The following is a 26123-nucleotide window of genomic DNA, read 5'->3' as shown; positions in this document are numbered from 1 at the left end:
TTGTTGCCTCCACCACCCCGTGCGGCTAACTCTCCTTCTCAAGCCCTGGTGGCCCTCCAATCCACAACACCTAGCCAACCCCTCTGTCCAGACAACCCTCCTCGAATTTTTACCGATGTAATGGATCTTATATGCCAACCCAATAAGAGATGCAAAGAGAGCTTACTCGTCTCTACAAGAAAACCGAGATAAGATGCAGCATCATGAGGAATGTATTTGCAGAAGAGGACGCATGGCACCCAACATATATGATATATTGAGTGTATAACTAAATAAAATAATTGAATCTTGAGGTTGCAAAATGCATTCGACAATAGACAAACTCTGAACAATCCTCTTGACATTGAAAATGGTTCCGCACTTAGACGATATATTAACAGCAGTATGCCTTGCGCTATGGAATGTTAAGTCGTTGTTAGCAATAATTACACTCGATCTGTTCGGCATACTATAGTTGCTATATGGGGTTTCTAGCTCAACCGCCTGTTGCACAAAAGACCTTTGAGAAGATGTGAATAGATTATCACTGGCTGCCTTGGAGTAGCTTTTCTCCAAGGGAAAACGAGGGTTTGTGTTGGCTAGAATACCAAACCGATGTATGTCATCTGCAGCCATCTGAACTTGATCCAATAGCTGCTGCGTATATGGACCTTTGCTCATAGGATCCGCTACCGAATCATGGTTATTAGCAAGAGAAGCTCTTTACAAGCCACAATATTGGCCATATTGTCTATAGAGTTTTTGCTATCCTACCCAGTTGTTGAATGGGCAGCAGTGAATTGCTCCTAGAGGCTAATAGGTGCTGACATATTGGTATGCTTGTCTCCAAAAATGCCATTACTCCGCAATCCGTGTTCGTCAGCTTCTCCAGCATCAAATCTCTTTGTGTGGAAAAAAGAATTAGCTTTTGCTTCTGCTCTTTGACTATTCTTTTGGTCATGATCATCATCAACGTATGCACCTGCATGTTTTACTACTTGATTTCCACTGCAATGTTGTTGCATCTCCTTGGAGCTACACATTAACCAACTCCCGCAGACACCATATTCTGTGTTGAATTGGTCATGAGAGATGTTTCTGTTTGTCCGCAAATTGTTCCTAAATGCTTGCCTCATCAAATTTTCAGATAGGCTATCAACAAAGTTGGACAAGGAGTGCGACTGAAGCCAACGGCTCATCAGACCATGACTTGCACTAGTGGCAATATTCCCAATGCCTTTCCCTCGACATTGATCTGTCTGCCACTAATCCCCTCACACACTCTGCTAAAAGCAAAAGCAACTAGCACTGAAGCCGCTGGCTTAATTACTTGAGGATAACCATCATAAGCTTTGGTGTGATCGATCGTGCTAAACTTTTCTGCCCTCATGTCCATTTTGACGTTTACTCATTCCATTTCTTCTGCCTCTGCCGTCTGCATTGCCAGCAGCACGATAGCATCAGTAGAAAAATGTGTCGAACGGGCTTGGGAAGGCAATGAGTGTTGGTGATTTTACTCCAGATTAGGCCAGCTGATCATTGATTGACATCTGATATCTTCTGTTTCAATAGCAGTAGAACAAACCTCTGCTATGGGTTGATCGCACGAAATATCTAAGTGCTCATTACGTTGGCAAAGCTTGATGATCTGCGACTGCAACGGAGGCAACGCAGAGTGCGTTTTTTATTTTATTCACCTGGTAGCTTTTCACGATGGAGTTTTTTTTAGAGCTTTTCATGGCAGCGATATTTTTTTATTAAAAAAATCTAATTCCACGTGGTGGCTTCTGCGTTCAGATAGTGGAAAGAGAGCCTTGGGCTCACCAAGTAAAGATTGATAGAAAAACAAAAAGATACACGATCTTGACTACAAAAAACCAGAAGGATGAATATTTCAAAGCAGGAAAATATTTTGAATGTGGAGGACATATCGTTGCACGGTGCCCCAACAAGGCACAAGAATAAGGATGACTGACAGAATGGAAATACAGCGGGACGAGGAGATACTCGATCCAGAACAGATTTTAGATAGAACATTATGGATGAATTAGTATTATTTTGCTGTATGAATTTATGAAATTCGACTTTTTGGAAGAAGATTTTAAATTGGATGAAACCAATGTGGTATGGACGAACCTGTTATTTGTGAGCATATAACATGATTATGAATGAGATGATGAGAATGGCTTTGGAGCGGTGATAGCTTCCGGATGAACGTGAATTGAAAAAGAGCAAGAAGCTAGATACTCGTTCAGGAACAGATACTGACTTTCCAAGACAGGAAAGAGAAAGGTAAAATGAACGGTGGTTCTTAGTTAAGAACCATCTCGCATTGAATGCGAAATGGATGGAGGAGGAGGACCTAGCAAATACTCCTCAGATTTGGAACTTTACCTCGACCCTTTTGGTCTAGCTGTGCGGTTGTGCCTATTCCAAGAGTTCCCACAGATTAGCGGGTTGAATCTGGTGCAGGTAGGACTACACAAGAGGGGAGTTCCTCCACTCCTTTGTCACAGATTTTACCTGGATGGAATAAAGTCACTAATTTCCCTTTGGGTTTCAGGGATACTGATGTGCAGACAGTATTCTACTGAATGACTTTATGAGAGTACTTCGACATGGGATCCCCGACAATGATTACTCGCACACGATAGTGCTTGAGTGGAATGATTGACCAAATGACCGCAGCATTTCGGTCTCAGAATCTATGGACGTGATCGCGATATGGTAAATTAGTTAAATCGACATCAGTCTGATGTGGATCTAGTTGCGATTGCTAAATACGTCGCCGGGAATCACGGTCCTAGATTCTATGTGGAGGGTTGACTAGTCATGGGTAGTGGCCGTTCTCATGCGGTTTAGAAGAGGGAAAGTGGACACTTGTTACGAGGAAAAAGGCACTTGCTAATGAAGGGAAAAAACGCCCTGTAGGGGGCAAAAAATTTTGTTCCTGGGAGGCTTTCTTTTTGCACGGGAAGAGCTTGTTCACCTTCTTCTGTTGTTTTCTCTGTCGAGGGTGAAGCGAGCCCAAGGAGGGGCTCTTCTTTTGGGAATGGGAGCTCCAAAGAAGAGGGAGCCCTGTGTGTGTTCTGCGACGAGGACATGGAGGAAGAGGAAGGCTCCATCATCGAGCACCACTGAGGGTTGCCGAAGTCGTTTTTTCGTGCCCGTCAAGGTTGTGCCAATGGAGCCGGTTGTACTTGGCTGCTCTGAGTAAAGAGGAGCAAGGATTGCTTGCATTCTGGTGTCATTTCCCCCCTTTGTTCTATTGCTCTTGTGTGTGTGTCCGCGGTGTTGGGTGTGTGTCGGCAAGTGTGCCCCCGGTGGTGTCTTGTTGCAAAGAGAGAGAAAGAGGGTCTCGGTGTGTGTGGGAAGCAGTGGAATATGCTGTGCGGAGCACGTGCATTGAGTCATGGTCTGGTACAGTGTGTGTGAGTCGAGAGGTGCACGGGTGGCAGTCTGCTAGTAGCAATGTGTTTTTTGGAGACGGTTTCGAGAGGACATGGGTGTTGTGGATACCCTGAGTTATATAGGGGCATTCGTGTGTGTGTTGGGTGTGTTCCCCATTCCCCCTTTCCAACGTCATCAACCAACGCAATTCACAGACGTCCGTACAACTGCTGCCATGTCATATATTTTATGCAATCTTTTGTTTGTGTCCCTTTAATGATTTAGGCCCCCTTGGCAAGACTTTATAAGTTGGTATTTTTTTGCTGCTGCTTCTTTTGTTAGGTTTTAGGCCCCTTGGCCGGTTCCTGCAAAACTCAGTCAAGTTAGTTCAAGACCCGAAGGTCATTCAGATATCCTAGCATCATGCGGATGACTTCAGATGGAAATACCACATAGAGAACTGTTCATGGCACAAAGATTCTGGCTTCGACAAGAGATTGGCATGGACCACCTTCAAGGGGGAGTGGATTTGTGCCTAGCCACATGAACGCATGGATCAGATGCGTGTATGACCTCGATACAGAAATCCTAACCTAAAACCCATCACAGCCAATGCATTTGGAAGCGGAACTTTGCCACTTCATGTCGACTCTCCTCTTCTCTCTCTCTATTTAAGTTCAGTTGTTGCAGTTTTTGTTCGTGTGTTGATATTGGTTTCTCACTTGGGTGTCCAAGCCTGTGACACAAGCTTGAGATTGCAAGTCAAGCCTTCAATGGGACATGGTATTTAGCCACTATTATGCATGATGGAGCCGATGCTTATATCATCTATAATTCTGCAGCTTGCATCTTCTTTTAAAGATGATTTGGGCCTTCTTGGATTCATCCAACTGTACATTTGAGTTGTATTAGCAGACATACATATTTAAGATTGTGAAGTTTTTACTGAGCTGCAAATGGTTGATAACGTTATAATTTATCACTCTTTTGTGATGCATGTGCCCCCTTGTTGTTGGTTTGATTTTTTTTGGTAATGCTTTACTTGGTGCTTGGCTGCCTATGTCTTAGTCTGCCCTGTATTTCTAGAGCCATACCATAAATTATAGTTACAACGATGGCCATTTTCAAGCTCCCATTCCCGTTCCCATTATAACTTTCCAAATCTCCATTCCGTGTTTTAGACATGAGTATCTGTAATAGGGAATGGCAATTTTGTCAAAGTCGACGATGTGGAAGCGTAGAGACCAAGGGGGGGGGAGAGAGAGAGAGAGAGAGAGAGAGAGAGAGAGAAGAAAGAAAGCTTTATTTACGTCTACTAAAGGCCAAAGTTGGCCTATGAGACCAAATCATATACAAAAGTGGTGATCTGGGTGTCGGTAAAAATGAGAGAAAAGAAAGAATAAACCGACTGTGCCTACTGTGAATGAGTATGAGAGTGGGTGGTAGCTCCGACTCCGCGGATAGTGGCTACCCTGTGTGTGCAGCATAGCAGTATAGGCACGTGTGTGTAGCTCTGGCACAACAGAAAATGACTTCACAGTATAATACAAGGCCACATGATGGTGGGCAATGTCCAGCTAAAAGCATACTATAGGGGGTGGGTGGAGAATGTCATACATAGGGGAGGGTGGTCGAAGAGCCTCTTGTAGCCTGGTGGTCCAATGCGTAGATGCATACCTCATCTCTAGGTGGTGCTGATGGAGTTCCCGTATCCTCAATACCTCGTCGTGATGTGGTCGCCGTCTCACATAGCAGGGACTCGTGGTCTACGACGCGCTCTCTGGGTGTCGGCCTGCTGAGGCGTTAGCCCGCTCGTGTGAGTCGGAGGTCTCTGGCTATACACCTCTCGTTGGAAGAACTCTGTAATAGTCCGTTGTGTACTCGCACCTGCCTGTTGTCGTGGCTGTAGAATCTGCTCACGCATGCTAAAAGCAGTGGTCAGGAAGCGGCCTAGCTGGATCTGGTCACTCCTCGCTATACACTGCTGGAGTGTATCCTCTATGCCAAACTGAACTCTGAGCTCCGAGTAAGCTGGGCATCTCACCATGAAGTGCTCCTCGCTCTCCACCTCTGTATGACAAATGGGACATACGCTCATCTCGTGGTATGCCTCTGGCTCTGCCCCTCTCAATCTCCAACTGGTGCGAGGACACTCTAAGCTGCCCAATGGCCACCCGAAGGTGATGTGGCATATATCTCTGCATGTATAGGGGGGTCTCAATGAACCTCTACTTTGATAGCTGTAGAAAATGCTCGCGGTAATGTAGCATTTTCGATGGTAGCTCATGTCCTGGGTCAACCCATGTCCTCTGAATGTAGGTGTGTCATATCTCCTGTCTAATGACCCTATTCCTCTCAGATCGTGCGAGGGAATAGGTGGGGGCCTGAGTGTCGTACTGTAGTGGCGGCAGTCTATCAATATCCAGTCCCTGAGAAGAAAACCAATCCCGTGTCTGAGCATACCATGAGGTCCTATCCCCTGCCAATGCCATGTCTTGTGATGCTGAGAAGGCTCGGTATGCAATACGATCTCTGTCCATGCTCTGAAGTCTGTGCAGCATGCATACAGTCTGAAAAAGTGCCTCAACCAGCATAGGTGGTGAAGCAAGCTCGGCTCGAATGATGTCATGTGGTACTGAGGGCTTGTTGCGAATGAGTCTAGAGATCATGAGTATCTGTGGTCGCTCCACTAGAGTCCATACAGAAGCAGCTAGCCCTGGGCCCCATATCGCAGCCCCATACATAAGTGTTGGTGTGACCAGTGTATCAAACATCCACCCCTTTGTACGGGGCTTCTGAAAGTGTACCTGATGGCACTGTCTCTCCATCAATGCCAGTGTCGAATACCCTCTAGTGAGTCTGTCTCTAGCTGCCTGTGCCATCGAGAATGCCCCTGATGCTGCTGTGAAGGTCACGCCAAGGTAAACATATGACCTTGTAATCTCAATGCTCCCTCCTGCTGCTATAAATGCCCTCTGCCTCCTGACCTGTGCTAAAGTATGAAAGATAAGAACCTTGGTTTTACCAAGGTTCACTGAAAGCCCTCGCTGTAAGCAAAAATCATCAAGTGCTGAAAGATGTCGCTGTAGCCCCTCAACAGACTCTACTACTAGCACTATGTCATCCGCGTAGAGCAATATGTGTACAGTAGTCCCGCCTATCTCCACTCCATCTCCTCCTCTGTGCTGAATGAAGTCCACTATCTCATCAATATAGAGTCCAAATAGTGTAGGTGAAAGCAGGGCACCCCTGTTTCACCCCAATGGTGTTAACAAGAGTGTCTGATATACCTCCTAGACATCTGACTCTGCCAGAAACATGCTCATACAATGCATATATCCCCCAAATCATCTCCTCACCCACACCCAGATCCATCAGTCGTCTGAATAACCTCTCTCTAGGTACTGTGTCAAAAGCTTTGCGGAAGTCCACAAAGCAGCAATACAATCTCCTCTTCTTCACTCGAGTCTGATCAGTCAGACATCTGAGAGTGAAGATATGGTCTATGGTAGAGAAAGACCGCCGTAATCCTGCCTGGCCTAGAGCTCTAAGACCCTCCGTCTCGGCTAGAGTGCTCAATGCCTCCTCCAATACTGCTCCATATAACTTGGCCAGCATGGGCCCAATCATGATAGTGCGATATGTGCCCGGGTCCATAACATCCCCTGACTTGTGGATAGGCACAATGGTATGCTTTGTCCACGAGTCCGGGAATCCCTCTACTAGAGCCCTGTTGAAGAGGTGAGCAATAAGTGGTGCCAGAGTATCTCTCCTATAAATCAAATGCTCTGCCTGTAATCCAGACTGATCTCTGGCTCGTCCATGCCGGAGGTGTGAGATGGCTCTGCTCACCATATGTGATGTAAAGAATGATGCTGTAATCGGTCGTGGTCTCTGTGGTGTGGGTATAGGTGGCTGCCCTGGTATCTGGTAGAGGCGCTCTGCATAATCATGCCAAAGGTGAGGATCATGTATAGGTGTCGGGCGCCCTCGCTCACGGATGCGTCGCCAGGCCTCTCCACTATCTCTACTCATGAGCAAGTGATATAACTCCCAATACTTCTTCCCATTCCCGCTTTTTACAGCGGATAAGGGACTTCATGTGCCTCTGTGCCTGTCTGTGTGTGATCTCGCCACGAGCCTCTGCTGCGCGAAGACCTCAGCGGAGCTCCTGGCAATCATCATCATACCAGCCATTCTGTGGCATAGACCCCACTCGAGATGGGTGTGTGTGAGTGCTATGAGGAAAACTATGGAGAGCTGAATCATGGAGAATCTGTGTGAATTGTGTGGTAAGTGTGTCGAGTTTGGCATGAGGGTCAAGAGAGAGCAAGCGTGAGTGGAGATGATCAATGTAGACATGTGAGAGCTCATGAGTAAAGCGGATCGTGGTGTGAGTGTGTGTAGGAGGTGGAGTGTCAAGTGAGACGGAGGATGAGAGTGCAAAGCTAAGAAAGGTGTGGTCAGCTCCCAGTGGGCAGCGTCCAATACTGAATGACTGTAATAAGTGTGCAGCAGATAGAGGTCCCAAGACGTAATCCACAGTGCTCCCCCCTCCACGTGGGAAGCAAGTCAGTCTGGTAGAATCTGGCCATCGATGCATCCCGTTATAAATAACGAGATGGCGTTTGCTGCCCAACTCTAGAAGGTGTCTACCATATCCTGTGGTATCCTGGCCTGTGTCGTTTGAAGATCTGCCGATCCCCATCTCCTCCGGGTCAAGAGTCCTCATAATATTGGGCTGCTCCATGTCATATATCTCACACTGTCTGGTCTGGGTGCAGCCGTTGAAGTCTCACATGAGGAAGACTTCTCCGAATGTGGAGTAATGTAGGATATCCTCCGATAGATACGCGTATGGGGAGTCACTATCTCTGACCTGTCTCGCACCCTCCTGACCCGCGTATCTAGATCCACGTGGAGGAAAATAGCAAATGGCTAGATAAATCCATCTCTGATGTGATATCTCCAGACGTACCCATAGATATCTTGCCTCCTCATCCCTGCTCATGATCTGAATGTGACTCTGTAGAGTATGTCTAAATAAAATAGCCACTCCCCCCGACCCTCTAGCTGTACTCTGGCGTGTAGTATGCCGGAAAGCTGACTCCCACTGGAATCCGGTAATACGAGGTAGTCCCCTCTCCGGGCTCTCATGAGTCTCTGTGATACATAGGAAATCATGCCCCTCCATGACCTCCTCTAGCATGTCTGGCCGCGTCCATAAAGAGCCATTGCAGTTCCATACTGCTCTTCTAATCAATATCTCCGGTGGTACTGATGTCTCATAGGCCACGTGGCCCTATTTAGTAGGGTGACCATCGATAAAGACCCTACCATCACGGTAGAAGGCCTTTCTGCCCTCCCTCCTGGCCTGTAGAATATGGGGCATGCATGCTTTCCTATGCTCAATCTGCATCCTGGTCAAGTCCTCATCCATATATATGGTCTCACCGGGCCGCCCATGTAGTATGGCTCGCTTTCGAAAGAAAGCAACTCTGTCCTCTTGAGACTGCATCTGTAAAATAAGAGCTCTAGATCTAGTTGCATCTTTCCCTGCCCTCCAGACCCGTGTGAATGGCATGGCCGTGTATCCCATGCTTCGACAAAACTCCTGCGCATCTAAGTCGGGTGAAGCCCCTTCTGGGAGTCCAGTAATACGCACGTTTAGCCTGCGTGCATAACGTAGCTTCTCCTCTTCCAGTGTGTCCTGAACCTTTATCACATCTTCTTTCGCATTCTCTTCCCGCACTTCTTTCTTGATGTTTTTCTTTACTACCTCGATCCAATTCCCTTGCTTTGCATCTAATTCTTGTATCATGTCTTCCTTGAGCTCAGCTATGCACTCTTTTTTCAGTCCTCCTTTGAGTTCCTCTATTTGGGAGATTTCACCTTCTTCTCATGCTACCCCTCTCATATGATGTATGTCCTCTTGTATGCGGTGAAGTTCTCTAGTGAACTCCTGCTGAATTTCAGCGTGTGCTATCTTCCATGCATCCCTTTCTGCAGTGAGAACTTTAATGTGCTCCTCCGTTTGCTTCCTCTCCTCTTCCAATTGCTTAATTTTGTCCGACAACTTGCGCATCTCTGTGTTGAGTGCTTTGTCGGCCTCCTTCTTGACCTGGGAGATGGCCCGAGCTATCATTTCCTCCACCTCCCTCTTATCAAGGGGTGCCATGATGGGAGGGTGGGGTGAGGGAGGGGCGCTCGTGTGGGTCACCAAGTGTTGAACCTCATACCAATGTGGGGGGGGGGGGAGAAGGGGGGTTGTGAGGCTGTACTGCAGAGAGCAATGCAGGCTGAGGGCAGGGCTGGCAGGGGGGGGGGGGGGGGGGTTGTACGGCAGGGCAGCAGAGGCGTGGGTTCAGCAGAGTTGGTTAGGATGCGCAGGTGGGCAGCGAGAGAGAAATGAAATGTTATATTAACGTCTTCAAAAGGCCAAAGTGACCTATGAGACCAGAAAGTTACAATGTGGTGGATCTGATACAAAGTCAGAGTCAGAGTAACAAGATGACAACAATGACAAAAATGAAATGACAAATGTCACAATAAAATACTATGGAATCCTAAACTACTAGGTGTGAACAACAACTAGTTGGGATAGCTAGATCACAAGAGATCCAGCATCGGTCGCTGGCGCATCTCATCAATTTCCTCCATGGTCAGTAGTCTGACCGGGCGTCGTGCATGTCGAGCCAAAGTGATCCGAATCCTCTGATGCAGCCTCCGCCGATGCTGTGTAGTCCTCCGCAGTCGTGGGCGTCTGGATCTTCCCAGCTCAGTCGCTCGGTCGATCAGTGTGCCTCTGGTGTGAGACGACGAGCTCTGCTGTGGTAGTAACTCCTCCGGGTGTCCAGTGGCAGCTCTAAAGAAATCTGTGATCTATCTCTGGGACTGGCTAGCCTCTCCTCTCATTAGGCTCTCTCTGTGTCTGCGTAGCTCGAGCAAAAACAAACCCAAGCATCTCTGATCCTCGTACTGCATGACTCTGGAGAATGGTCCAAAGCCCTCTTTGAACAAGCAATGGAAGCGGCCTCGTATCTCGTAGTAGACGGGGCAGTGGCATGTGTAGTGCAACTCTATCTCAGGCTCGATGTCACACAGGGGGCATGTCCTGGCCTCTGTTGGTACTCCGCTATATCTCCCAGTCTCGATCCGCAGCTGGTGTGAAGATGTACGTATCTGGCCGATAGCACATCGTATCCCATGAGACAAGTGGGTGTCCATGTATCTGGGCCTCGTCAGAAAACCATCAACCGTAAGCTGGAGGAGATGCTCTCTGTAGAAAGCCATCTTCGTGCCCAGTTCCTGTGCCAATGAGTACTGGAAGGGAGGCAATCTGTCTATGTTGAACCCATGCGCGTGAAACCATGATGTCATCTCCCCGTACCAGCATGCTGTATCTCCCTGCATTGCTAACTGTCGAGAGGACTCAAGTGCAAGGCGGGCATATCCGTCTTTGGGAAGTTCCCACATGCGGTGTATGAAGGAGACCGATCTGGTGAGCGCCTCAACCACTAGTAGGGGGGCAGCTAGCTCTGCTCGCACAATAGCACGTGGTACTGAGGCCTTGGCTCTAATGAGCCGCGAGATCATAGAGACGAGAGGCTTCTCCATGTCCCCCCATCCATCACTGCGGCCTGTCCTCCCGTGATGATCTAATGAAGGTCCCCAAATCTCAGCTCCATAAAGCAATGTAGAAGCCACCAGAGTGTCAAAAGAGCCAGAGCTTCGTCCAAGGCTCTTGAAACTGAACCTGTGAACACATCCTTTCCAATCTACCCAATGCTGCATGGGCTCTGGTGAGTCTAGTCTCTGCTGCCCTCCTCAATGAAAATGTTGGCCCACTAAAAACCACTCCGAGGTAAGTGTACACATCTGTATACTCCACAGTCTCCTGGCCGTATGTGAATGCTAGCGCTGACCTCCTGATCCACTCTGGGGTGGTATTAAATACCATGACCTTGGTTTTACCAAGGTTCACGGACAAACCACTTTTCTGAGCAAACCTATTCAAAGCATCCAAATGACGTTGCATCCCCTCCGGAGAGTCGGAGATCAACACAATATCATCAGCATATAACAATAATGGAATCCATGTCCTTGCTAGCTGTGCACCTCTATCACCATCTCTCTCAATGTAGTCAGAAACCTCATCCACATACATACCAAATAGAGTAGGAGAGAGCGGGCAGCCCTGCTTCACCCCAATAGTGGAGTGAATCGGTGTGGATAGACCCTCTGAGGTGCATACCTGCCCCACTACTGACCTGTATAATGCCATGACCCTCCAAATGAGCTCTGTGGATACTCCCATCTGATGTAATCTGCGCATCAATCTAGCTCTAGGCACTGTGTCAAATGCTTTGCGGAAATCCACAAAGCTACAATAGATCCGTCTCCCACGCGATCTACCCTCCTCAATGATGGCTCTGAGTGTCAAGATATGGTCAACAGTAGAAAAACCCCTCCTGAACCCTGCCTGTGCGGCTGCGCGTATCCCCTCCCTCTCTGCTCATCTACTCAGCTGCTGCTCAAGAATAGATGCGTACAACCGTGCCAATGTGTGTCCAATCATGATAGTGCGATAATTCCCAGGCTCCATAGGGTCTCCCGACATGAAGATAGGTACAATAGTAGATAGGCTCCAAGTATCAGGCAAGCCCTCACACATGGCACGGTTAAACATAACTGCTAGAAGCTCTGCTAGTAGATCTCTGGCATGCGTGAAATGCTCAGCCACTAAACCATCATGATCGTACGACGTATGCTCTCCCAGTCCTCATCCTGTCAATGGCCTTCCTCACCATCTCCGCGGTGAAAAAAGCACATGGGTGTGGGCATGGATCGAGAGGGTCGGGAAGGGGGGGCTGCTCAGGAACTGTGTACAGAGATGATGCGTACTGGCCCCAGTCCTCTGTAGAAGTGATGGCGGGGGGGGGGGGAGAGTGCTCCTGAAAGAGCCGCCATGCCTCACGTGAGTCCTGACTCAAGAACAGCTGATATAGATCCTGCTCTAGCCGAGCCAAAAATGCCCTCTTCTTCCGCCGCACTAGGCGTCGGAAGTCAATCTGTGATTGTCTGTGAGGTGATGTCCCCCAAAAGCACCTCCCTCTGAAGTCTAGCTCTAGTGTCCCGGCATTCCTCATCATACCAACGGCGCCTCTGCTCAGGCTGGGTATGTGGGTATGCCTCTGCTGCTGCATCATGTAGTGTCTGTGTCAATATAGTAGTAAGCTCCTCCAGAGGTCGCCCTGGCTCCTCTGTGCATAGGCGTCTATAGATCCCATCTATGTATACAGAGTCTATCTCCCGCGTGAAGGTGTAGCGAGTAGGGGCTGCTGTCCGTAGCCTGTGTGCTACACTAAACTGAAAAGAGATGGTCATTGACACAAGAGCATGATCCATTGCCACACCAACAGGCCTGGGTCCAACCATGAGATCCTGGATACTAGAGATGAGGCTCGGCTGTGCCATGACATAATGCACTGTGCTGGCTCCATGTCTGTGTGGAAAGCATGTAAAACCCCCTGAAGCGGGATATCTCTGTAGGCCATTCAAGATGGCCAATCCATGTGCAGTCCCCATGTCTATCAAGTGTCGTCCATACTTAGTGTGTTCTCCATCTTGTGATAGTCTGGATAGGCCTGTCTCTGCAGCATCCAGCTCTCTCAGCATCTCCTTTGAAGTATCATAAAATACTGTCTGATGATGGGCAGTCCTAGCATTGAAATCCCCTAGAATGATGATGTCACCATCTCTAGAGAACTCCCATATGTCATCATCCAAAATAGAGAAAGGGGGCTGTCCTATGGGTGGTGCATACACTGACGTGCTCAGGGGAAAGTAGCAAATAGCAATGTAAAGATATCTGTCTGTCTCTGCTCTCAGTCTCACCCATATGTACCTAGCTTGCTCATCTCTGCGGGCTATATGTATCAATGGCTGCAACTCCTCCCTGAATAACACTGCCACTCCTCCTGATCCCCGCCCTCTGCGCTCTGATGGTGTCTCCTGTCTATAGGTAGTCTCCCATCTATATCCACTAATGTGAGGCATAGACTGCCCAGGGGCCTGATGTGTCTCAGAGTAGAAGACGATGTCTCTTCCCCTGAAACTATCCTCAAAGGCGCCCACATCAAGTCGCATAGATCCATTACAATTCCACGTGGCAACTTTGAGGGTGGTCCCATGGGTCTTGCACCGTCGTGTGGAGCGCCGCTCTACAATCACAACCCGGCCATCTTTGTAGAAGGCCGTCTTTCCCTTCTCCCTTGCCACTTGAATCTCTGGCATTACCTCTCTCATATGCGCAAGCTGTGTGAGAGTGAGGTCATCTCCAAGGAATATGCCCGTTTTCTTTAGTGTAGGACGCTTCTTCAAGAAGTCCTTCTTTGCCTCCATGTATGGGAAACGGATGATTAGAGCTCTCCCCTTTGAAGTCTCCCCATTGCCTTGTGTCTTCTTCCCCACGCTCCATGCCTTTGTATGAGTAGCCTCACTACCCATCATGCGGAGAAGTTCTTCAACTTCCCCTTCCACATCATCTCGGTCTCTTAGACCGGTTACTCTTATATACAAAAGCTCTAGTTTTCCTTCGTTGTTCTTCGTATAGAGTCATGTTGATGATTGTAGGAGTGCGAACAGATGTGTTTTCTTTCCCTTTGCCTTTCTTAGCGACTTCTATCCACTTCTTGGCCTCATCCGCCTTCTTTTGCGTCTTCGTGATCACATCCATCCACGAAGACGTCTTTACCATCTTTTGTTTCTCCTCCTCTTTGATCATCCGTACCTGCTCTTTGATGACCTTGATTTCCTCTACTACCGAAGGCTGGATTTCCCCCTCCTCTAGTCCACTGCTCGCTCTATCAGCAAGTTCTCGCTTGAGAGCTGAGACCTCTTCTTCAAGTGCTTTGGAGTCCGCCTTAAGTGCTTGTAGCTCTGCGTGCAGGTCCTCTTTCTCTTTCTTCCACTGCGCGCCTTCGTTGAGAAACATTTGAAGAAGGTTGGCCTTCTCTTTCCACCATCCCTCCATATCTGCTTTCCAGTCTTTCATCTCCCTCTCCATTTGTGTAATCCGCTTGTTTGTAAGCACAAAGGTTGCCTTCGGATGGGGCTTACATACCGGCGAAGCAGTCATGACCTCCATCAAAAATACAATCTGCACTTCTGCCAAGTCAACCCACTATGTCCACATCACACATACATCTGTGTCCCGCATAATGCATACATGTATGTTCCCCATATCAATCATACATTTTTGATTTTCCTTTTCTGCTAATTTCTATCAAAGCTGAAATTTATGTGATTCTGAATTTCAAAAATTTCCTTGCAGGTTTGCAACTCGTGAGAATTCTAAAAATGTAAATTCCGTATTTTGTAAATCTGCGCAAGTCTGAAAAAATTTTGCAGGTCCGAAAAATTTGCAGGTGTGACTGCGTGTTGTCTGCACTGTAATGCACCTGCGGGCTGGGGGGCGGCGCAGTCCAGCCACGAATAAGGCAATGGCGATGCAGCAGGCAGGTGGCGCGCAGCTCAGCAGAGGTACGCGCGCTGGTGCAGCAGGAGGAGGGCACGTTACGTTTTAGGGTTTCGCACAGGTCAGCCCTGTGCGTTTTAGGGTTTCGCCTCGGAGAGAGAAATGAAAATGAAATGTTATATTAACGTCTTCAAAAGGCCATAGTGACCTATGAGACCAGAAAGTTACAAGGTGGTGGATATGATACAAAGTGAGAGTAACAAAATAACCTAACAACAGTACAAAACAAAGATATATATTATGGGATTCTAGATTGGTCAATGTGAGCTAAGCCGAAAACTAAGCAAAAATGGGCGGCTAGTTGGGATAGCTGAATCACAAAAGATCTAGCATCGGTCGTTGGCGAATCTCATCAATTTCCTCCATGGCTAGTAGTCTGAATCTTTTGACGTAGCCTCGTCGATGCTGTGTAGTCCTTCGCAGCCGTTGGCACCTGGATTTCCCCAGTTCAATCGCTCGGTCGATCAGTGTGCCTCTGGCGTGAGACGAGGGGGAGCTCTGCTGTAGGAGTGGCTCTTGCGGCTGTCCCGTGTCTGCTCTGAAAAAGTCAATAATCCGTCTTTGAGACTGGTTAGCCTCGCCATTCATCAGGCTCTCTCTATGCCTGCGCAGCTCGAGCAAGAACAAACCAAGGCATCTTTGATCTTCGTATCCCATTACTCTTGAGAGTGGTCCAAAACCCTCTCTGAACAAGCAATGGAAGCGGCCTCTTATCTCGTAGTAGACGGGGCAGCGGCATGTATAATGCAGCTCTGTCTCAGGTTCCATGTGACACAAGGGGCATGTCCTGGCCTCTGCCGGTACTCCGCTGTATCTCGCAGTTTCAATCCGTAGCTGGTGAGACGATGTGCGTAACTGGCCAATAGCACATCGTATCCCATGAGACAAGTGGGTATCCATGTATCTGAGTCTCGTAACAAAACCATCTTCCGTAAGCTGGAGAAGGTGGTCTCTGTAGAGAGCCATCTTCGTGCCCAGTTCTTGTGCTGGTTGTATCCATGTCCTCGTGGTGTCTAGCTGGGTCAGGTCTTGGCGGGTGAGCTTGGTGATCTCCGACTGTGTAAGAATGAGAGATGGTGCATCCAATGAGTACTGGAATGGTGGCAGCCTGTCTATGTTGAACCCATGCGCCTGAAACCATGATGTTATCTCCCCATACCAGCATGTTGTATCTCCTTGTATGGCTAACTGTCAAGAGGACTCAAGTGCTATGCAAGCATATCTGTCTCTGGGAAGTTCCCATGTGCGGTTTATGAAGGAGACTGATTTGGTGAGCGCCTCCACCACTAGTGGGGGGGCCACTAGCTTTGCTCAGATAATGGCCTGTGGTACTAATGCCTTGGCTCTAATGAGCCGCGAGATCATAGAGACGAGAGGTTTCTCCATGTTCCCCCATCCGTCTCTGCGACCCAGCCTCCCGTGGTGATCCAATGAAGGTCCCCATATCTCAGCCCCATAGAGCAATGCTAAGGCCACCAAGGTGTCAAAGAGCCAGAGCTTCGTCCGGGGTTCCTGAAACTGAACCTACGAACACATCTTCTCCAATCTACCCAATGCTGTGTGGGCTCTTGTCAGTCTGGTCTCTAATGCTCTTCTGAGTGAGAATGTGAGTCTGCTAAAAACCACTCCAAGGTAAGTGTAAGCGTCTGCGTACTCCACAGTCTCCTGGCCGTATGTGAATGTAGGTGCTGATCTCCCGATCCACTGTGGGGTGGTATTAAACACCATAACCTTGGTTTTACCAAGGTTGACAGACAAACCACTTTCGTGGGCAAGTATGCAAAGCATCCAATTGGCGTTGCATTCCCTCTGGGGATTCGGAGATCAACACAATATCATCCGCATATAACAAAAGTGGAATCCATGTCCCTGCCAGCTGTGCACCTTTATCCCCATCGCTGTCAATGTAGTCAGAAACTTCATCCACATACATACCGAAAAGAGTAGGAGAGAGCGGGCAGCCCTGCTTCACCCCAATAGTGGAGTGAACCGGTATTGAGAGTCCCTCCGGGGTGCGTACATGCCCTACTACTGATCTGTATAATGCCATGATCCCCCAAATGAGCTCTGTGGGTACTCCCATTTCTTGTAATCTGCGCATCAATCTAGCTCTGGGTACTGTGTCAAAAGCTTTGCGGAAGTCCACAAAGCTACAATAGATCCGTCTCCCATGAGATCTACCTTCCTCGATGATGGCCCTGATTGTCAAGATGCGGTCAAGAGTAGAGAAGCCTCTCCTGAACCCTGCCTGCCTAGTTGCACGCATTCCTTCCCTCTCTGCCCATCTACTCAGCTGTTGCTCAAGAATGTATGCATACAATCGTGCCAGTGTGTGCCCAATCATAATAGCGCGATAATTCCCAGGCTCCATGGGGTCTCCTGACTTGAAGATAGGTACTATCATAGATAGGCTCCAAGTGTCAGGTAGGCCCTCACACATGGCACGGTTAAACATAACTGCTAGAAGCTCTGCCAGTAGATCTTTGGCATGCATGAAATGCTCAGTGACTAAGCCATCATGATCATATGCTCTCCCAGTCCTCATCCTGTCAATAGCTTTCTTCACCATCTCAGCGGTGAAAAAAGCACATGTGTGGGCATGGGTCGGGGGGGTTGGGGAGGGGCGGCTGTCTAGGTACTGTGTACAAAGATGATGCGTACTGACCCCAGGTCTCTGTGGAGGAAATAGCAGGGGGGGGGGGGGGGGGGGGGGGGGGGGGGGGGAGGGGGGGACTGCTCATGAAAGAGCCGCCACGCCTCACGCAAGTCCTGTCTCAAGAATAGCTGATATAGATCCTGTTCGAGTCGAGCCAAAAAAGCCCTCTTCTTCCGCCGTACCAAGCGTCGGAAGTCAATCTGTGACTGTCTGTGAGTGACATCCCCCAAAAGCACCTCCCTCTCAAGTCTGGCTCTAGTTTGGCGGCACTCCTCATCATACCAGCTGTTCTGAGGCATGCTCCCTGATCGGCGGCTCTGCTCAGGCTGGGTGTGTGGGTATGCTTCTGCTGCTGCCTCATGTAATGTCTGTGTCAGTATAGTAGTTAGCTCCTCCCGAGGTTGCCCAGGGTCCTCAGTGCATAGGCGTCTGTTGATCCCGTCCATGTATACAGAATCCGTCTCCCGTGTGAATGTGTAGCGAGTAGGGGATGCTACCCGTGGCCTGTGTGCTACACTGAACTGGAAAGAGATGGTCATCGACACCAGAGCATGATCTACTGCTACCCCGACCAGTCTGGGCCCAACTGTGAGATCCTGGATACTAGAGATGAGATTCGGTTGTGCCATGACATAGTCCACTGTACTGGCTCCATGCCTGTGAGGGAAACATGTAAAACCTCCCGCAGCAGGAAATCTCTGTAGGCCGTTCAAGATGGCCAAACCATGTGCAGTGCCCATGTCTATCAGGTGTCGCCCATACTCGGTATATTCCACATCGTGTGATAGTATGGACAGGCCCGTCTCCACAACATCTAGCTCTCTTAGCATCTCTTCTGAAGTATCATAAAACACTGCCTGGTGATGGGCAGTCCTAGCATTGAAGTCCCCTAGGATGATAATGTCACCATCCCTAGAGAACTCCCATATGTCATCATCCAGAATAGAGAAAGGGGACTGTCCTCTGGGTGATGCATAAACTGATGTACTCGGGGGAAAGTAGCAAATAGCTAGGTAGAGATATCTGCCTGTCTCTGCTTTCAATCTCACCCACATATACCTAGCCTGCTCATCCCTGCGGGCTATATGTATCAGTGGCTGCAGATCCTCTCTAAATAACACTGCCACTCCCCCCGAGCCCCGCCCTCTGTGTTCTGAGCATGTCTCCTGTCTGTAAGCTGTCTCCCACCTGTATCCACTGATGTGAGGCATGGATTGCCCAGGGGCCTGGTGTGTCTCCGAGTAAAAAATGATGTCTCTTCCAGTAAAGCTATCCTCAAAAGCACCTACATCAAGACGCATAGATCCATTACAGTTCCAGGCAGCCACTTTGAGTGTGGTCCCATAAGTCTCGCACCGTCATGTGGAGCGTCACTCTAGTATTACCACTTTTCCGTCTCGGTAGAAGGCAATCTTGCCTTTTCCCCTTGCCGCTCTAATCTCCGGCATTACTTCCTGCATATGAGTGATCTGCGAGAGGGTGAGATCATCCCGGAGAAAGATGCTAGTCTCTTTAAGAGTTGGTCTTTTCTTCAAGATCTCCGTCATTTCCTCTTTGCACTTTTGAATGGCATTCTCTAGGGGGTCGGCTTTATCGTTTAGCTTCCTCATGCTTGATCACCGTACGCCAAGGAGGCACTAAACGTGCGTGTGTACCCACACTATCGACGGGCGCGGTAGCTGGGCGAGTGGGAGAGCGTGGGGTGGTATGGCAGGGGAGGGGGAGCGATGAGTGCAGACGGGAGAGAGAGAGAGGGGGAAGAAGGGGGGGGAGTATCAAAAAGAAAAGAAATAAATAAAATGGTATATTAACGTCTTCGAAAGGCCAAATTGACCTATGGGACCGAGCGATATGGCGAATCTGAAACCATGTCGAGAAAAAATAAATAAATAAAAATTTACTTCCTACGTGTAGAAGAAGGGGGGGGACATCCTGCGCGTTAAAAATTGCGGGGGGGGGGGGGGGGGGGGGGGGGGGGGGGGGGGGGGGGGGGGGGGGCGCACCCTACGCGTAGGGGGGGGGGGACGCGGGGGGGGGGGGGACTCCTACGCGTAGATGGGGGGGGGGGGAACCTGGCGGGGCTACAGGCGAAACGAGGGGGGGGGGGGGGGGGGGGGGGGGGGGGGGGGGGGCGAGCTTGCAGAGGCAGCGCGAGGGGAGGCAGGGGCTCAGCAGCGCGCGGGGCTGCAGGCGGGCACAGCGGCGTGGGAGCAGGGCGCGGGGGGGCAGCGAGCAGGGCGAGCAGGGGGGGGGGGGGGGGGGCGAGGGGGCAGCGAGCAGGAAGAGAAAGTATGAGAGAGAGAAATGAAATGAAATGTTATATTAACGTCTTCAAAAGGCCATAATGACCTATGAGACCCGAAAGTTACAGAGTGGTGGATCTGATACAAAGTCAGAGTAACAAAATAACCTAACAACAGTACAAAACAGAGAGAGAGAGAGAGAGAGAGAGAGAGAGAGAGAGAGAGAGAGAGAGAGTCTCTTGAACCAATCAACCTCGGCAATGAATAATTGAATGTGTATACAATGGAGGCAAGGGGTTGCTTTTATAGCAACCTCAGTAAATTGCCCTACCCAGACTTTGACAAATAAGTAAACTAAATACCTAAAAGCCAAAAGAAATAATGGAATCACATTGGGCAATTCACTTGAGATGCCAAAACTCTAAAAAAATTTATGCCCATTTTAGTTCCCCATTCCGCATTCGAATTTTTGTCCGTGGTAACTATGACATAAAGTCAATATGTACAGCTTTGTATGAATTTATGCTCACGTGCATGTGCATGTGGGAGTATTATGTTGATACTTGATTCTTCACCCGTTTGTGGCCATTGGTGACATCTGTGGGGATGGCATAGTCTTTATGCGTGTTGGAGCTGAGGGATATATTGTCTTGTGGATGGGTATATCACTCTTGTTTTCTTTTTGTATATGTCAATAGCTTGACTGGGTGCTATATACTTCTGAGTAAATTTGCTCTATCTTACTTAAAGGAATAAACAGGGGAAAGTCACTAAAGTGGTTTTAGTTTTGCGGATCACCTGCATTCGTTAATCCTTTGTTTTTTCTCTTACAGAGGGCCATAGAGGAAGGCACTGACTTCATAGAAACTGATATACTTTCAACAAAGGATGGAGTGCTTATATGCTTTCATGATGTGACTCTCAATGACACCACTGATATTGCGGATCATCCAGAATTTGCTGATCGCATATCCACTTATGAAGTACAAGGGGTTGACACTACTGGGTGGTTTTCTGGTAAGATATGGCTATCTATGGGATTTTAGTTTCTGAGATTTTCTTTGCCAGTTACATAAGCTAGTAGATGCCTACTGATTTCAAGGAATAAATGCGAAAAAATTCAAAGATGGAGTTTCAAGGTAAAGTAGAATGGTGTGGACAATGAAGGGTCGGTAAGATTTGGAAAGTTGAAAGTCCTTATGCTACCTTCTTAAGAGAGCTATGTGGCATTAACACTGTATGTGTATGTCTCTTTGACCTTTTGTCCAATGTTTTCTTTAGCTTTTGCTTTGCTCAGTGGTCTCCTTGCTATGTGTATTGCTTTGTTTTATTTTGATTGAGCCACTAAGAGATATAGATGTAGATTGACTTTGCTGATTGTGTAAAGCTATTAGATAGCAAGTACATGGTCGATAAAACATAATACAGCGCTTTTATAGAGGCTTATCATGATTCAGTATTGAGAAGGAGGGCTGATTCATTTCATTGTGATGCAATCAGATTTGCAGTGGTGTGAATCAAGTTTCTACAAGTTGCACTTTCCTGACATTTTGGCTTCATTCTACTTCCTAATGATAGTTGCTTGCTTTTTTCTCCTTTCCATATCAACATTTGTTTTGTTTCTCTCTAACTAGTTTCTTCAACTTCTAAGAGTCATGCTATGTATTCGGTGAAGTTGTGTCTTATAATTACTTATCGTGCCCGCTGGTGGTCTTCAAGCTCTTCAGGTGTTTTTGCTGAAACAGTACACTCACTTCATCGAAGTCTGCAATACCTCGTGCCATTATTCCCCATTCTTTTTTCTTTTAAGTACACGATTGAGGATATTGGCTCAGACTTGGAGGAACAGAGCATATTGCACTCGGGTGCCTATCATACTAGAGATGTGATGTTCGGATGTGCATAGGGGTGCTTGGCTTTCTTAATTCTCACTCAATACTTCAAACATCCAACTGAATTGGTGTTTTACAAATTATAATCATGTGATTTGAAAGGTGTGATATTTTTTTGTAGTTGATCTGTATACTACGTGTTATTTGCAGTTGATTTCACATGGCAGGAGCTTCAAACACTTCGCACGCGGCAGAGATTCAGCTTTCGCGACTCTGCTTATAATGGTAATCGTGTAGTCTTGTGTTTCCTTGAGCTTTTATTGCCTGCACACTTTCCTTACAAACTATACTCAGAAGAATTTAAGAACCTGTTTTTAATGTTTTCCATGCAGATATATTTCCAATCATTAAATTTGAAGAATATATTGAGATTGCCTTGAACGCATCAAGAATAGTTGGGATTTATCCAGAATTAAAGAATCCTGTTTTCATCAATGAGCATGCAAGTGCCTTACCTGGTCTTCATGTCTATTCTTCTACAGCTGTGTATTTTTCCCAAATTAAGGACTTCGTGTACGGATAGAGATGGTTTTGTGTCTAGATGTATGAAGTAGTAATGCCAGTCAAACTTCTGTGTGAAGTGAGTCTTGAGTGGTTACTGGATTATTTAAGGTAATTTTTACTTCATCTCAGGTCACATGGGCAGATGGGAAAAAGTATGAGGATGTTTTTGCAGAGACGCTGCTCAAGTATGGATACCAGGGGAAATTCCTCTCTGAGCAGTGGAAGGCAAAGCCCATTTTTATACAGTCATTTGCTCCAACGTCACTCATCTATGTGTCTAATCTGACTGATTCTCCCAAGATTCTTCTCATTGATGATGTTGATATTCCTACCCAAGATACAAACCAGGTAGTTTTTTCTCGTGACCACCATAGAGATTCTCTATGCTTGTGTATAGTTGTTTTGTAATATTTAGCAACTTTTGCCTTCAGTCATTTTGGGAGATCACCTCTGAAGCATACCTTAACTACATCAAGGAGTATGTTGTGGGGATTGGACCTTGGAAAGACACACTAGTGCCCCCTGACACAATGAACCATTTGAAGAATTCAACTCATTTGGTGCATAGGGCTCACTCCCATGGTTTGCAGGTCCTCTCTCTCTCTCTCTCTCTCTCTCTCTCTCTCTCTCTCTCTCTCTCCCCACCTATGCATGCCATACTACGCCCCCTGTTTGGTACCTGACAAAGCTAGTTAGTCTTTAGCATATCATGCTTGTACTCTTTTGCACATATAGTTTCACATCCATTTAAGAGCTAGAGCTCCATCCCCCTCATCCCTCACACACATGTACACACACCCATGCCAGTCTATTTTATTTCGGATACACAGAGGACACACATGTACATCGTTCAATCTCATAGGCTGACTTCGGCCTTTAGAAGGCATTAATAAAGCTCTCTCTCTCTCTCTCTCTCTCTCTCTCTCTCTCTTCCATACAACCTGAGAGCTTCCCTATGTCTAGTCCAACGCCAGGTACACAGGAGGAGGGTGACCTCTTCACTACTCCACCAAAGGCAAAGCATACCTTCCAACAAACAAGGCAACGAGAAGGTATCCTGTCACCAAGCCTGCTGACAGCAAAAAAGGCCGCCAAGTTCAAAGACGAACACATGTACGAGAAGGTTCAGATCATGATTAGAGCGGAGATGAGTTCTATGAGAGCAAATTTCGAGAAGGAGGTTTATAATGCTATGGAAGCACACAAGGTCGATTTGTCCAATGCTTTCAAAGCTGAAATGCAACACTTTGTGAGAGCAGAAGTACAAACAGTAGAGATTTCTTGGCAAGCGAAACTGGATAAAGCAACATCCACTTGGGAAACATGGAAAACCGAGATGCAAAAGTCAATTGGTGAGAAGGATGCAATGATTGAAGAACTACGCAAGGAAATCGCATTTTGTAAAAGCAAACCTACAATTGAGGGAGAAAATCAGCCATGCATGGTGGAGGAGCTGAAAAGCATTAAAGAGCAGGTTAAAACCCTCCAGGAAGAAGAGCATCAAAAGACAAAGGAAGCTTCATCATGGGCTGATATTCTCACTAGAACACAAAAGAAGGCTGAGGAAGCAGAAAAGTGGATTGAAGTGGCAAAGAAAGGAAAAGGGGGAGTACATAGTCTCACACCCCCGTCCACCATCATCAACATGACATTAGAAGAAGAACAAAAAAGAAAGACAAGAGCTCTACATGTACGTGTAACTAGGCTCAGAGATGGAGACAAGGTGGAGGAGGAAACAAAGGAGCTCTTGCTCATGATGGAAATCACAAGCCCTTTGCATTTGCGAGCTTGGAGAGTGGGCAAAAGAAGTGAAGGAGGGGGAGAATCTTCAAGGGAAAGAGCACTCATTTTACGCTTCCCAACTATGGAGGCAAAGAAAGAATTTTGAAGAAGAGACCCACTCTCAAGAAGACAAGTATCTTCCTTGGAGATGACCTCACGCTAGCACAACTCGCACACATGAAGGAGGTCATGCTAGAGATAAAAGCTGCAAGAGAGAAGGGGAAGATTGCTTTCTATAGAGATGGGAGAGTGGTGATTTTAGAGCGCCGCTCCGCATGACAGTGTGAGACCTATGGGACCGCTCTTCATATGGCAGCATGGAACTGTAATGGATCATTTCGGTTGGATGTGGAGGCGTTTCAGGACAGCTATTTTGGGAGAGACATTGTTTTTTACTCTGAGATACAGCAGGCTCCGGGACAGCTTATGCCACATGTATCTGGATATAGGTGGGAGTCGACATGCAGAGCAGAAACTAGATCTAAGCTCAGAGGACGGGGATCTGGAGGAGTAGCTGTCTTATTCAGGGAGGAGCTCCAACCACTCATACACATTGTTCGCAGAGATGAGCAGGCCAGGTATATGTGGGTGAGGCTGAGGGCAGAGACTGGCCGATTTCTTTACATTGCCATATGCTACTTTCCTCCCAGTACTTCAGCCTATACTACGCCCAGAGGACAGTCCCCCTTCTCGGTCTTAGATGATGACATCTGGGAGTTCTCTAGAGACGGTGACATTATCTTGTTGGGTGACTTCAATGCTAGGACAGCTCAGACGCAGACATCTTTCTATGATACTTCAGAGGAGATGATGAGGGAGTTGGAGACCAGCGACTTGGGCTTTTCTAGGGCTTCACAGGACTTGGAGCACACAGAGTACGGGAGATTCTTAGTAGAAATGGGAACTTCACATGGTCTTTGCCATTTTGAATGGCTTGCAGAGATTTCCAGAGGCGAGGGGGTTTACTTGCTTCCCACATAGGCATGGCGCCAGTACAGTGGACTATGTTATGACCCAACCCAGTTTCATATCTTCTATTCATGACTTCATAGCGGTGGACCACACACTCCTGACTCTCACCATATCATTTCGTTTCAGTTCAGCATCTCTGGCATGACCACTCACACATGCCCGTTACACCTTTACACGAGAGATTGACTCAGTTTATATGGATGGGATCTACAGGCGCCTATGTACAGAGGAGCCAGGCCGCCCTCTAGACGAGCTCACTCAAATCTTGACAGATACACTACATGCTGCAGCAGTCGAGACATACCCTCACACCCAGCCTGAGTCCAGACACCGCACTGGGAGTATGCCCCAGAACAGCTGGTATGATGATGAGTGCAGAGAGATGCGAGCTACACTTCAGAGGGAGGTACTTTTAGGGATTATCACACACAGACGATCGCAGGTTCTCTTTCGACGCCTAGTACGGCGAAAGAAGAGAGCTTATCTTGCTCAGCTCGAGGAGTTATATCAGCTTTTCTTGAGCCAGGACTCAGGGGAAGCGTGGAGGCGTTTTCACGAGTATTCTTCTACACTTGCCATTACATCTACAGAGACTTGGGGTACATATGCAACCTCTCTCTACTCGATCCCAGGGCAGCAGTCCTTACCTGATCCCCCAGAGCCTTGTCCACAGACTTGCACTTTCTTCACTGCTAAGATGGTAAAGAAAGCCCTTGACAGGATGAAGACTGGGAGAGCTTATGACCATGATGGTTTGGTGGCCGAACACTTTATGCATGCTAGAGATATGCTTGAAGAGCTGATTGCAATGATGTTCAACCGAGCCATGTGTGAGGGATTTCCTAGCACTTGGATCTTATCCACTATTGTGCCTATCTTCAAGGCAGGAGACCCTATGGAGCTAGGGAACTACCGTACCAGCATGATTGGACACACTTTGGCTAGGTTGTATGCATCTATTATCGAGCATCACCTCAGTAGATGGGCAGAGAGACAGGTCATACGGGCTTTAGGACAGGCAGGCTTCAGGAAGGGACTCTCTACTCTTGATCATATACTGACGCTCAGAGCTATCATTGAGGAGGGTAGAGCACACGGCAGGAGGGTCTATTGTAGCTTTGTGGATTTCCGCAAAGCCTTTGACACGGTCCCTAGAGCCAGGTTGA

General features: G+C 47.8%; 2 protein-coding genes and 1 pseudogene across 2 annotated transcripts in view; 1 reads left to right on the top strand and 2 right to left on the bottom strand.

Moving 5' to 3' along the window:
• LOC147443746 (glycerophosphodiester phosphodiesterase GDPD6-like) overlaps nucleotides 1-26123 on the top strand; it is a 44766-nt gene that overhangs the window by 15482 nt on the left and 3161 nt on the right. The window contains exons 3-7 of the mRNA XM_086526547.1: nucleotides 20641-20824; nucleotides 21850-21924; nucleotides 22032-22141; nucleotides 22333-22551; nucleotides 22635-22793. Of these exons, the coding sequence (XP_086382673.1) occupies nucleotides 20641-20824; nucleotides 21850-21924; nucleotides 22032-22141; nucleotides 22333-22551; nucleotides 22635-22793 (747 nt within the window). The remainder of the gene's footprint in view (nucleotides 1-20640; nucleotides 20825-21849; nucleotides 21925-22031; nucleotides 22142-22332; nucleotides 22552-22634; nucleotides 22794-26123) is intronic.
• On the bottom strand, nucleotides 4947-6038 carry LOC147443748 (uncharacterized; annotated as a pseudogene).
• Nucleotides 8672-9547, bottom strand: LOC147443747 (uncharacterized). The gene is made up of 2 exons (XM_086527638.1): nucleotides 9310-9547; nucleotides 8672-9261 (listed from the first exon to the last, which is right to left on the bottom strand). Exons 1-2 carry the CDS (start codon nucleotides 9545-9547, stop codon nucleotides 8672-8674), a joined length of 828 nt encoding a protein of 275 aa, XP_086383764.1.

This window comes from Adiantum capillus-veneris, chromosome 13 (assembly GCF_014529385.1).
Source record: "Adiantum capillus-veneris isolate H3 chromosome 13, ASM1452938v2, whole genome shotgun sequence".
Taxonomy (NCBI): domain Eukaryota; kingdom Viridiplantae; phylum Streptophyta; class Polypodiopsida; order Polypodiales; family Pteridaceae; genus Adiantum; species Adiantum capillus-veneris.
This window is presented reverse-complemented; position numbering and strand designations above follow the sequence as displayed.

Excerpts from the sequence above, each read along its gene's own strand:
- LOC147443747 (XM_086527638.1), bottom strand. The coding sequence starts at position 9,547 with ATGGCACCCCTTGATAAGAGGGAGGTGGAGGAAATGATAGCTCGGGCC. Across the intron at positions 9,262-9,309 it reads GTTCACTAGAGAACTTCACC|GTGAAATCTCCCAAATAGAG; the intron begins GCATACAAGAGG and ends CATGAGAAGAAG.